This window comes from Eucalyptus grandis, chromosome 11 (assembly GCF_016545825.1).
Source record: "Eucalyptus grandis isolate ANBG69807.140 chromosome 11, ASM1654582v1, whole genome shotgun sequence".
Classification (NCBI taxonomy): domain Eukaryota; kingdom Viridiplantae; phylum Streptophyta; class Magnoliopsida; order Myrtales; family Myrtaceae; genus Eucalyptus; species Eucalyptus grandis.
The window spans coordinates 15,433,037-15,447,373 of record NC_052622.1 but is presented as its reverse complement, the minus strand read 5'-3'; the positions used below and the strand labels follow the sequence as shown (position 1 = coordinate 15,447,373).

The window sequence follows — 14,337 nt, the reverse complement described above, 5'->3', positions numbered from 1 at the left end:
ATGAGGCACAAGCGGATGCTCCTTGCAAGCTCTCGTCCTTTGGCTAATGGAGCTCTTTCTTCCCAAGTAATTTTTTTTCTTTTTATTTATGTGTGAATTTTACATTTCAAAAGTAGTGCAACTCATGAGTTTGGGTCTCCTCTTTGTTTTTGGTCAACCAATCTTCACCCCCTAAAACACTCATCCATGTATGAACATAAGAAATTCTCAGAAACAACAAAGTAAACATCAGCTTTATCTTTCTTTGTCCCACTTTTCTCCTTTTTCAATCAATTTGTCTTAATCATGTGGAGAGCCTTGATCATGAAGTCCTTTTCTACTTTTCTTGATCATTAAGTCCTTTTTAACTTTGTCACCTCCTTTTGAATTCCATCCCTCCCCCCTTCCTTCAAATGGTCTAATTATGTTATTGTCAGTTCAAAGCTATTCAATTGTATAATCAGATTAAACTCAATCATTGAAGTAGTGACAATCAAGGATCCAATTAGAATGAGTTATCGTGCTATCATGTCCTCAATTATTTTAAACCGTCATTTCCTATTTTCTGCTTTTGACCTATAGTTTCTTGGCTTACTTTTGCAGTCTTTGGCCTAACTCCTCCTCGTGAGTCATGAGTTCTCATCACATTACACATGATGGGCCCAAATAAAGTTTGGCCCCTATTAAAAATTTTACATACTTGTAATATTACGATGAAGGGACTTTCTCATCATGTTACACGTGATGAGCCTAAATAAAGTTTAGAGCCTTCAACATTATATCAAAAGGTAAAAAATCACAATAAGATTTGTTGAATGACTCAGATTTATTGCATTTGAATTCGATGGTAAAGGATTATACAGACACAATACACCCTAGGAACCAATATATCACCTCATACAAATTACATATTTCAAAATTGATTTTGATTTTTAAAACCTGTAATTATATCTATATCAATGGCAAGAGAGAGAACATGTGTAATCAACAACTTAAATAGAACGTATAGCAAAAATAAAATGATAAAATAATGAGCTTTTACAAGCTACACAATCAGCTGGTAGCTACACAACTTTTTTTTATAAACACAAGTCATGTTTGTCACTGTTCATTTTGCAGTTGATTGATTTCTAAAGTTGCAAACTTTTTTGCCTACTTGTGATTTCTATTTAATGGTTTCAACCATGACCCACTCACACAGGACATTTTGTATATATTTTTAAGTGTTTGATGTTACTTGCAACCTATCAAGTAGACATCATCCCTAAAACAAGGAGCGTGGCTCCCAATTAAAGTTTTATTGGGGCAATTAGAAAGCTTTCATTTCAAAAATCATGTACATTTTGCATGGACAACACTACCGCCATGCAAAGGCTTTCGATATATGATATAGAGATAAGAACATCACAAGTATCATACCATTCTCATGGCACTTACTTAAGTCCAATCTTTTTTTTTCTCAATCGCTTAAATGCTATAACTTCTAAAAAATGTTCACTTCATACTATAATTTTCAATTAATCACTTAGATGTCATAACTTTCCAAAACATTCACCCAAATGTTGGAAATCTAAGATTGCATGTCACTTGAGGGGAAAAATTTACCCAATCAGTTCTAAACCTATTATACAAATGTTGATTTAATCTTAAACTTTCCAATTTATCAATTTAATTCTAAACCATTGTGTTAAAATCCAAGGTGGTCATTCAAGCCAATTTTCGCCAGAAATCGCTAGCGTGGCATGATGGTCTAGTCATCACCGGCCATTCCAAGGTGTGGGAGTGTTGTCTTGATTCCTATGCAACTAAAGATTCTAGGGTCAATGACTTGATTATACTAATGTTTATTAGCGCCATTGTGGTACCTCTTACTTTAAAGATCATTATCTAAATGGTCACACAATCTTGATTATCAATTATGGTTCTAAGGGCATCAAAGTTGCTAAATGATCATGCAAATATTTTTGTAGGGCTTGTTTTCATCAATGGTTAAATTAATCCTAACCTATTCTAGGAAGTGACAAACAACCAATTTATTGAAAAACGATGCGGTAAGTAAACATTCATATACTAAAATGACTTTAGAGTAAATGCAAAAAAAGGAAACCCTATACAAGTTGGGCAAAGACTATACATGGCTATGTTATAAGTCCCAGGATATGATCCCCATAAGCTAAAACCAAGTCATATTCAATTTCGACCAAAAGGGTACTCCATTAGGGATAAGCTACATGTATACTAATCAAGTGAAACCAAGCCACATCTAATGCTAAACTTAAAAATTAATGAAGACTTATTTCCAAGCATTCTCATTTTTTTTAAATATCTTCGATTTTTTTTTATTTCTTTAAATTATAATAATTCAGAAAATGGTGAATCGGACTGGCTCATTGAGCCTAGTCCGAATAAAGGTAGAATTCCGGCCTCACCGAGATGGGCTAAAGGGCGCAATTGAGTCCTTCGTCAAACCCACTCCAATTCTAACCTTCCTAAGTCCGATTTGAGAAGACTCCCAAGTTATGCCCATGTTCGTTTAACTTAAACCAAGCCCAAATTAAGAAGACTCACGACCAGCCTGCTCTTCCACTAAAGCAATGCCAAACCCATACTAAAGCCTATTTCAAAGAAGGATGGATTAAACCCAAGTCCATGTTAAACCCATTTGTCATTCTAGAGCCCATACCCTAATTTTCTATGTTTCTCGCTCACTTTCTCCTCACATTCAACTCATCCACAAAAACATTTCCAGAACCATATCCATTGTTTTCAATTAGTGGACTGAGAGCTCATTAAATTTTGTTCACTGACTCATGAACCTCGAGACTCACAGTTTAAGATCAACGCACCAACATCTCAAGCCGCAAACAAATGGACTTCACCACTGGCTACCCATCATCATATACATTCCAGCCGTACACTCCATCGAGCTCATTTCCAGCAAGCATCACGAAGGCAACCCTAGAACATGCAAAACAAGGAGCGAAGTCTCTACCCATCCCAACGAATCTAAGCCCACACTAAGCCTAACTCTGGACACCCATGACAAGTCCGCTACACTAATGTCACTCTAAATCGTTGCCTAACATCTCTAAAGCTGAGACAACCCTCCATCACGTCGTTCTTCCTCTCCTCTTTCTCTTCTTGTTTCACCAATTTTGTATAGCCTTCCCCAAGATGAACTCATAAAGCAAAACACAGAACCCAGAATATCAAAGATCCTGCGACGATATTCATCTATCACATCCCAAACCAAGAACGATATACTTTACCATCAAACACCTGTCTTCATTGGACCGACGCCGGCCACTGCTTCCGGTCTGCCGTTTGCAGACACAAAGCAAGAAATGTGAACAAAATGGCGGTGTAGACAAGCATTTGATCGTGGGAATGACTTGAGGATCAATTAATGCTCTTGGATTACCAAAGGAAATGAAACTAACTTGCACAGTTTTCATAAGCATTTTGTCCAACAAGTTATGTGCGACCGGCTAGGAACAAACGAAGCTATCGAAAGATGGGATTCAAGGGTCGACTTAGACAAAGACATCAAAACAGGCACGAGATCAGTGAGACAAACATCTCATCCCGGTCCATAGCACTTGTTAACATAGAGAGCTACATCCAGGCTTCAACTTCAACGAAAACCGAACAGATGAGACCATTTAGTGAAGCGAACAGACGAGACCATTTACGGTACTGAATCTCGTGGGTCTTTCTTCGGCAAATTACATCCAACAATTTGAGTGTTTGTAGATAAGTAAATATTGTGTAAGATTTATTTAATTTTTCGTGAGATCAGGGTTATTTAGTGAGGAATTATGGGGCTAAACATTACGCACATTATTTAGTGTAATTGAGACTTAGAAAATATTGAGAATATTTACATGACTTGAATATGATTATAGTCTGCACATATCACTTAATCTACAATGAAATTTGTTATTGCTTTCCCAAGAACATAGGTTACTACGACTGAATCATATAAATTTAGTGTCCGATTTATTTTCTTATTTTGCTTATTTTATTATTCGGTCGCTCGCTTTTTGCAACATCATGAAGAATTTTGTCTCTAATAAAATCCAAAATAAAAAAGGACAAAAGGGGTAAGAAATCATCTTAAATCAATATGGAGCGAGGCTGCATGGACCCCACCACCCTCCTCATCACCTACTCCGCCGACCAAAACCGCCTCCTCCAAGAACCACCACAGCCACCCCATGCTACTGCCGTCAGTGACTCCTCCACCTCCGCCACTGATTCCATCTCCGCCATGTTTGAGCCGGACGAGCTCTTGAGCTTCATCAGCGATGCCCCTTTGCTTGACACTGAGTTGGACTGGCTCGCTGATGTGGCTTTGACGTTCTTGCATAGGTCCAATCACAATGGAGATGCCGATATGGCGCTGGTATACTGAATGAGGGATGAGGAGCGAATAACGGTTTCATTTATCTTCACATTAGCATGGCTTTCTAATTATTTTGTGACCTTAAGACTTTTTTAAGTGTTGGAAGTTTACTAGAGCTTAACAGGCGGATTAAAACCCAAACTTGATTCAACCGTGCATCAAAGACACCTCGGAGAGATTTACGGTGTCTTCTTGCACATCTTCTTACTGAAAAACAATGGGGATCTGACTAGAGGTCACAGCCTACGTGACGAGCATTCCCCAGATTTTATGTTTCCCGGGCAATGAAGAAAAAAAATGTCAGGTAATGTACTGCAAAATTAACATCTTATTATAACAAAACCATTCCATGTACCATCGCGTTTGGTGGTGGAGGTCGGATTTATGCGTTGAGAGATGTTGCTGTGAATTCCTTCATTATCACTGAATGTATCGAGTTCAGTTGTTCAACTTCTCCGGTAACGCGCCATCACTAGTGCTTACTGTAGAGGAGCTGTTGGCACTTTACTTGTGTGTGACATCACCAGTACGGGCGACTTTTGAGAACGTTAGAAGGTGGCTGAGGCAGTTGTTGAGGGATTACACTGACCGATCTCCGCCACCTCGTGGCAATCCCACTAGAGGACGGGAAGTCATTCGCCAAGAATGTGTCGCTCTATTTCATGGAGACTTCTGCATTGGACGCAACCAATGTGGAAGCAGCTTTCGCTGAGGTCCTGTCTCAGATTCGTCCGATTGTGAGCAAGAAAGCAGTCGAAGCGGGTGACAACCCAAGTGTTCCCTCTGTTCCCCGTTAGGGACAGATGATCAATGTGAAAGAAGACGGCCCTGTTTTTAAGAGGATTGGATGCTGCTTCAGTTAAAGGGGGTCTCTTTAGCTGCTTGTTGCTACTAGGGAGGGTCTGCTAAGTACTACCTCTCTGTACACTTTTTTCTTACGCAAGATGTCCTCGGATATTAATTGGTCTGGGAATTGTTGAAGCAGGAATTCTGGAAAGTTGGTCTAAAACTAGTCAAGCCAGTTGAATTTAATAACTAGGTCGAATTGAAGCGATGGTGTTCTGATGGTGTCATCATATTAACCAACACATTCCTGATTATTGCTCCAATGAGCCGAAATTGAAAACAATTTCTTTTGGACAATGTGGCAATGTCAAGTGTAAAATCCATAATCTTTTGTTTCCCCTGTCATAGCAATATGTAGAATTTGAGGTCATAATGAATATAAATGATATTTGTTGTGGACTAGGCTAAGATTGAAAGTGTTCTCATTTCTAAGCATTTCCTCAAATAACGTTCTTTATAGTTTGCAATTGTTACTACAACCATCGACATCCCATAAAGAGATCGTTGGTGAATCATTGGTGAAAAACTGTGTCCTTTCTTGTGGCACATGGTCTGCGCCGAGTCGATGAATACGGACTTCTTGATCGTATGACCAAGACTTGCGCTGGGCTACATTGCCAAGACAGGGAACTGCGCTCAGACCGCAACCAGGGCTCTCCTTCGATCGACATGGTTCGCTTGAAAACTAAGGAGCACTCCAGCAACTCCCGCATATCGGCAAACAATGGATCGTTACCGTCCTCCGTCCTCCTTGTCCCTCATTCTATAAACAAGTACTACATTGGCATCTTCTGTTATAATATCATTAATATGATCCCGCATTCAGTTTAATATTGCCAACATTAGATTTCATTGACATTTTAAAATTAAATTGTGGATAAGTATGGTGATCGCCCAATTAAAAATAGCTGTCTTGATGGGAGATATTATCTATAAGAATTTGAATGGGCATATAAATAGTTCATCTAAGCCAAACCCTCTCATCAATAGTCGAGGCTAATATAGAATTTACACGTTTCTACATTCGATCCTAATTATTGGAATCTTGGTTTTCCGCAAATTTCTAATAGTTGGTATCAAAGCTTGTTCATATCTTTGTCTTGATGATTTTCATGGGGCTTTTTAATTGAATTAAAAAAAAAAATTTGGGGCAAAATCTAACTAATAGAAAAATTGATGATTTTGGCAAAATTCGAGCAACTCACCACGAGTTTTTGGACAAGTATGGTCGCACTGGCATGGACAACAAAAGCCCTCAGTTAATTTGGCATTATGATTATCGCCGAATCTTGGACCTATGTGGTTGCGCGGTGTGGTCTCCAAAATTCATGACCTAATTTACTCCAAGGTGCGTTGTCCGAGGAGACCCAACTGGTGCAAGGCGCGGCGGAGATGGGCAGCAGTGCAAATGACCAATTGCGGCTTGTCGCTATGAAGAAAGCCTCAAGCGCATGTAACACGCGCTCGTGCACCTGTGATCCATCCGCCAAGCGGGCCTCAATCGCTTGTGCTGCACACGCCCATGGTCAAGTGTAGGTGCAAGCGAGTGCGCTGCATGTGCCAGCACACGATGACACGTGCCCATCGATCCTGTCGTCCGATTTTATGATTTTGCCCTCTCCTTCTAATTTTACTATTTTGCCCTTTTTCCCCGTACTTTACCTGTCCTGCCCTTGGTCTTGTTAGTTTTCTATTTTGTCCTTGCATGCAATTTGTGAATATTGTGTGCATAAATTAAATATCTAGTGATCCGTATATAATTTTACTTAATTAGAGATTAGCCGCAACATCTCTAGTATCTTAAATTATATATATATATATATATATATATATATATATTAAGAGGTTTTGGATCACATATTAAAAATGGCATTTATTGTAATAATTCATGCTAATATAATAATTTTGTTCCCATTGGAATTTTTATTATATTGATATGATTAATTATGATGAAATATTATATCATTTTCTTTATTTACCCACAGGGATTAAAAAAAAGGAATATAATGTGATAGTTTTTTCATAAAGTAATTATAAATCTATTTAAATTAAAAACTTAACCTATAGGTAGTTTTTATGTTATGTGATTTATATTTTGTAACACGTTTTACATTGGTGAAAATGATTTATGTAATTTTTTCCTTAAACTATTTTATGTAAGCATGTTGGATATTAAATGGTTTCACCACTTACAAATTTTTGTGATTTCAATGTCCCCAAGTTGAACAAGGACAACTATAAAGTTTGGAATGTATTAATCATTCTTCAATTGAGGTGCATAGACATTGATCGTGCTATTAAAAAAGATGAACAACCTGTCCCTACCGGTGCTAGCACATCAGCTGAAGTTGCTCTTTATGAGCAATGGGAGCAGTCCAACCGCCTTAGTGCAATGTTCATAAGGACCAAACTTTATACTAGTATTCGTGGTTCAATCACTCAGCATAATAATACCAAAGCATTGCTAGAGGCTATTGTTGGGCATTTTGAAATTTCTAAAAAGTGCTTCGAATCTTTGCTGTGCAAAAATGGGATATGCATTTGAAATGGATGTCCAAGCTATGATATATATTATCAGCCATACGAAAATAGATCGAATAATCTCTTTCTTTATCCAAGAAAAGGTGGAAAGAGGAGGACTCAATGATTATTCATTCGCCAGAATCAAAAATAGAACTAATTAATCCCAAGACTAAGGGTCAAGAAATTCAACGCCACTATTCCACTATCAGCATTGTTCCATCAAGCTTTCGCCCATTGTGAAAACTTCCCCATTGCTACCTCCCGTAGGAGTATGGACTATCATATTCGTTGGACACCGTGATGTTTCCTTCAACTCTTTTGAATTGACAATCCCTAGCAAAGTGACCTACTTTGCCATAAGTGTAACTCCGTCCGTTACACCTTTTATTCTTCTTATCTTCATTGTCGTCCTTGTCGCAATCTCGGCGAGCTACCCCTTGCCAAGGTCCTATTCCTTCTAGTTGTTTTTGCCATTCTCCATGACTTTTCCTATGTTTGCCATCTTTAATGCCTACATCATTTCTACTCTAACCTTTGAACAATTTTTTTATTATTATTAAAGATGGCACTTTCATCCTCCTTAATCGAGACCTTTGATATATCTCTAAGGCCTCTTGGTTGGTTAATATATTCTCCAACTTTATCGAGTTGGCTCATTTGTCCATCCACGGGTCGCCGTAATAGTACCATTATACTCCAGTCTGAACCCATGAATTATTATTTTTCTCATCCTTGTTTAGAGATGGCATTATAAGGATCTAACTTTGAAATTTCTTCACAAATAGATTTAACTTTGGAAAAATATTGACTTACCATCATATTTTGTTGTGAATTTGAGAAGAGCTCGCTTTCCAATCATTGTAATTTGGCATAATTCGTCCTCACGAACAATGCTGTGAAGTTATCCGGAGTCTCTTTTGGGGTCTTTGCACTATTTTTATGTTGTAATAACTCATTTTTAACAGTTACAACGAACACATAAAGAGCCTTACTTGATTTGATATTCCAATTTATTAATTCGATCTCATCCATAAGTGGTGTGGTGTTATTGCTGCCAATGATATCCCACAAATCTAAAAGAGCAAGTAATATTGCATGTGAGTACTCCAATTATTACAATTAGAGTTGTTAAGCTTCTTGACATTTTTCATCGAACTCAAGAAATCTGCTATCATGACTTGGTTGTAATGCCCAACACTATATCAAGTAAGCCTAGTTCTAGACCAATCGACTTCGCAACCTTGGATTGTGCACTAGCAGAATTCCGGCCTACTCAGCTAGCTTGGCAATCCTTGATCACCTGCTCCAATACCAAATATTGAAAACCAAGTAGTTGTAAAAGTAAAATAATCACTCGTAAATAATATTACAACTCTCCACACTAATATACACCCACTCACTTCACTTGCTTCTCACACATCACTCATTACTCTCTTCACACACAACACACACAATACAACACTCCTCATTTCATGTCACTCATTACACGTCTATCACTCTACAACTCTATTCTACACACGCCTCACACACCACTGCACACAAAATGTGGAGCACTCGCTCCTTTATAGAGGTTGCAAAGTCAGTGCATTAACCGACTTTGCTACCTCTCTACACACTTCTATTATAAATATTTACTATTACTTTATGACAACAACAAATGAGTGTCTTCTAGAGAGGATTGATGTTAACATAGAGATTTTCTAGCCAACCACCATTTGGTTGATTTTTCTTTGGACAATTCTAGATGTACGACTGGGAAGTGGAGAGAATTCTAGAGAGAGAGAGATCTAGAAAAGGAAAAATCTAGAGGAGAGAGAAATGCAATGCTCTTTAATAGAATATCTAATTTGTAAACCCTTGCTCTATTTGAGAAAGCATTTAGAAGATCTTGTTTTTCGGAAGATTGTTTCTTTCACCACGGAATGATGTGACGACAAATTTGTTTCAATAGCAATTGCAATGATGAATAAAATCCAGTTTGTTCCTGCTACATCCTTTTATTTTTGTGATGTTGCCCTTTTTTTTTTTTTTTTCCATAAAACAGTAGCATCTTTAAGAAAGTACTCGAGGTATCCAAGAAGAATGTTTGATGAAGAGATAGTCGGACTGTGTTTGAACTTTTATCTCCACTTGATTTTGCTTATTTTCATTGTCGCTTCCGTGGAGCTTGATTTGCAACTCGACCACTGCATAAAAGTAACATCATATGCTCCGTTAACATAAGTAAAATTAAAGAATCCTGCTACTTACTCCTATAGCCATTTTAGTAAATCGATGGAGGATACAATCAACAATAGAAAGTACGTGAGGTATCCAAGAAGAATGTTTGATGAGGAGATAGTCGGACTGGGTTTGAACTTTTATCTCCACTTGATTTTGCTTATTTTCATTGTCGCTTTCGTGGAGCTTGATTTGCAACTCGACCACTGCATAAAAGTAACATCATATGCTCTGTTAACATAAGTAAAATTAAAGAATCCTGCTACTTACTCCTATAGCCATTTTAGTAAATTGATGGAGGATACAATCAACAATTGAAGAGCAGTACTTTTTTAAATTTTATAGGCACGTATTGGGGGTGATTCCTTGGCATGCATGATTCTTCCTTGGAAAGTTGAAAAATTCAATTATTGTATCATCTGCACAAGAAGCAAAAATGAACTTTAAATATTAGGGATTTTTTAGTATAAATAAGGTTTGAAGGCATGAATCCAAATCATCTTGACCATCCGATTTCTTTGTCCATCATGATCCAGACTTCCACAACCTCGCCAAATTTGTTGAAAGCTTCTTTTAACTCTTGCTCATTTTACAAAAAGACATATTTCAAGGATATAGGCATCTAGGTTAAGTGTTAGTAATTCACTAAAAATCGAATAAAACCAAATCATCTTGACCATCCGATTTCTTTGTCCATCATGATCCAGACTTCCACAACCTCGCCAAATTTGTTGAAAGCTTCTTTTAACTCTTGCTCATTTTACAAAAAGACATATTTCAAGGATATAGGCATCTAGGTTAAGTGTTAGTAATTCACTAAAAATCGAATAATAGACTATTTCTTTGGACATGCCTTCCAACAATAGAACATCTTACATATTTAAGAAGTCAATATTTACCTCGTTGCATAGGGCAAGTTTCGAATGAAAAGACCGTCAGTTTCAACTTGACGTCATTTTCGGCCTGACTGGATGAAGGAGATATGATTTGTGACACGACCTGATGATAAAGGATGAAGTTTCAATCACATGCTCAACCTGTTTTTGCTGACCTAACACGTTTTATAGATGTGCATATGAAGAGGAAAAACATAAAGAATATGACTGGACAAAGGAGATATGATTTATTCCTAAATGATCTGATTTTGGTTATTAATGGAAAAATAACTGGGCGTCGGTTTACAGCGCCAAAAATATGTAATGGGCTGTTGAAATTGGTGGGATATTTGTAAATGAAATTATTATATTTTGGCTAAGGCCAACCGTGTACCCACACACGGCTATTTATCGAGAATGATAAAAGATGAAATTGATTGTATGAGAGAGTGGTATACTATATCGGCTCACGGTAATATGTCAGCTTTGGGTGAGCAATATACCTTATTATCAGCTTTGGGCGAGCACATATATATATATAGTATACTAAATTGGCCTTGGGGCCCTAATCTATCAGCTTTGAGCGAGCATATACATAGTATACTATATCTATCAGCTTTGGGCGAGCTATGCTATCCATTATCAGCTTTGGGTGAGCAGTCCTAGACTATGGTCGGACTTTATAGATAGTATTGAATGTACCGACTAGGGAAAGGTCGTGGTGACATGTAAGCGATTAAGTTGATTGATCGCTGAGTCGATCTGATTGGTGGAATGTGATTGATTGCTGTAGTCAATATTATTGATTAAACTGATGTGCAGGAAGGAACTGATGCCAAGGTAAGACCTTTGACCTGTGTTGTGTTTAGGCAGCCCTTATGGCGTATTGGCTTCCTAATTGGGTCTTAGTGGGGGTAGAACTTGCTGAGACATAGTCTCATCCCGGTTTGGGGAAAATATTTCAAGTCCCTAGATGATGATCGTGGAGGACCGGAAGTTTTGGAGTTCGGAAGGTGGAGGTTGAAGAATCGGCAATTGGGTCTGACTAGTGGATGTTAAGACAATCACCTTTTTGATAAGCCAAAAATTTTGCAGACAGCCTAAGTTTGTAATTAACCAGTTTGTCTATAAAGAATTATCTTGGTTTGAAAAATATGATCATACTTTTCTATCTCATTGTTTGATTGTCTGGGGATTTTATTAAGCTTCCGCACGCGTATATAAATGAATGGGTCGGCGACCTTCCTGGGACGTCGCAAATAAATCGACCAAGTAAGGGATAGGCGCGTGCCCAAGGATCAGGGTGTGACAACATTGCACACATTATTGGGTGTAATTGAGACTTAGGAAATACCGAGAATATTTGCATAACTCGAATATGGTTGTAATTTTTATATATTACTTGATCTACAGTGAAATTTGTTATTACTTTCCTACGGAGATAGGTCATTATGACTAAATCATATAAATCTAGTATCCGATTTATTTTCTTATTTTATTTATTTTATTATTCAATCACTGGCTTTTTGCAACATTACTAAGAATTTTGTCTCTAATACAATCCAAAATAAAAAAGAACAAAAAAGGTAAGAAAAAATCTTAAATCAAAATGGAGCGAGGCCGCATGGACCCCACCACCCTCCTTATCACCTACTCCTCCAACCAAAACCGCCTCCTCCAAGAACCACCACAGCCACTCCATGCTACTGCCGTCAGTGACTCCTCCACCTCCGCCACCGATTCCATCTCCGCCATGTTTGAGCCGGACGAGCTCTTGAGCTTCATCAGCGATGCCCCTTTGCTTGACACTGAGTTGGACTGGCTCGCTGATGTGGCTTTGACGTTCTTGCATAGGTCAAATCACAATGGAGATGCCGATATGGCGCTGGTATACAGAATGAGGGTTGAGGAGCGAATAACGGCTTCGTTTATCTTCACATTAGCATGGCTTTCTAATTATTTTGTGACCTTGGGACTTGTTTAAGTGTTGGAAGTTTGCAAGAGCTTAACAGGCGGATTAAAACCCAAACTTGATTCAACCGTGCATCAAAGACACCTCGGAGAGAATTACGGTGTCTTCTTGCACATCTTCTTACTGAAACAATGGGGATCTGACTAGAGGTCACAGCCTACGTGATGAGCATTCCCCAGATTTTATGTTTCCTGGGCAATGAAGAAAAAAATGTGAGGTAATGTACTGCAAAATTAACTTATTATAACAAAACCATTCCACGTACCATCGCGTTTGGTGATGGAGGTCGGATTTATATGTTGAGAAATGTTGCTGTGAATTCCTTCATTATCACTTAACGTATCGAGTTCAGTTGTTCAACTTCTCAGGTAATGCGCCATCACTAGTGCTTGCTGTAGAGGAGCTGTTGGCACTTTACTTGTGCGTGACATCACTAGTACGTGCGACTTTTGAGAACGTTGGAAGGTGGCTGAGGCAGTTGTTGAGGGATTACACTGACCCCAACATCGTGGTAATGCTCATTGGCAACAAGTCCGATCTCCGCCACCTCGTGGCAATCCCACTAGAAGACGGGAAGTCATTCTCCAAGAATGTGTCCCTCTATTTCATGGACTTCTGCATTGGACGCAACCAATGTGGAAGCAGCTTTTGCTGAGGTCCTGTCTCAGATTCGTCCGATTGTGAGCGAGAAAGCAGTCGAAGCGGGTGACAACCCAAGTGTTCCCTCTGTTCCCCGTTAGGGACAGATGATCAATGTGAAAGAAGACGGCCCTGTTTTTAAGAGGATTGGATGCTGCTTTAGTTAAAGGGGGTTTCTTTAGCTGCTTGTTGCTACTAGGGAGGGTCTGCTAAGTACTACCTCTGTGTATATTTTTTTCTTACGCAATATGTCATCGGATATTAATTGGTCCGGGAATTGTTGAAGCAGAAATTCTGGAAAGTTGGTCTAAAACTAGTCAGGCCAGTTCAGTTTAATAACTAGGTCGAGTTGAAGCGATGGTATTCTGACGGTGACATCATATTAACCAATACATTCCTGATTATTGCTCCGATGAGCTGAAATTGAAAGCTATTTCTTTTGACAATGTGGTAATGCCAAGTGTAAAACCCATAATCTTTTGTATTCCCTGTCATAGAAATACGTCGAATTTGAGGTTCATAATGAATATAAATACTTTTTGTTGTGGACTAGGCTACGATTGAAAGTGTTCTCATTTCTAAGCATTTCCTCAAATAACATTCTTTATAGTTTGCAATTGTTACTTCAATTATCGACATCCCATAAGGAGATCGTTGGTGAATCCTTGGTGAAACTGTGTCCTTTCTCATGGCACATGGTCTACGCGGAGTCGATTAATATAGACTTCTTGATCGTATGACCAAGACCTGCGTTCGGCTACATTGCCAAGACAGGCAACCGCGCTTAGACCGCAACCAGGGCTCTCCTTCGATTGACATGGTTCGCTTGAAAACTAAGGAGCACTCCAGCAACTCCCGCATATTGGCGAACAATGGAT

The 14,337-nt window shown here is 38.5% G+C and overlaps 1 protein-coding gene across 1 annotated transcript; it reads left to right on the top strand.

Annotated features, from left to right (window-relative positions):
- The first annotated feature begins 12,472 nt into the window (after positions 1-12,472).
- On the top strand, positions 12,473-13,475 carry LOC104427301 (ras-related protein RABA6a-like). The gene is made up of 2 exons (XM_039305126.1): positions 12,473-12,736; positions 13,173-13,475. Exons 1-2 carry the CDS (start codon positions 12,473-12,475, stop codon positions 13,473-13,475), a joined length of 567 nt encoding a protein of 188 aa, XP_039161060.1.
- The last annotated feature ends 862 nt before the right edge of the window (positions 13,476-14,337 follow it).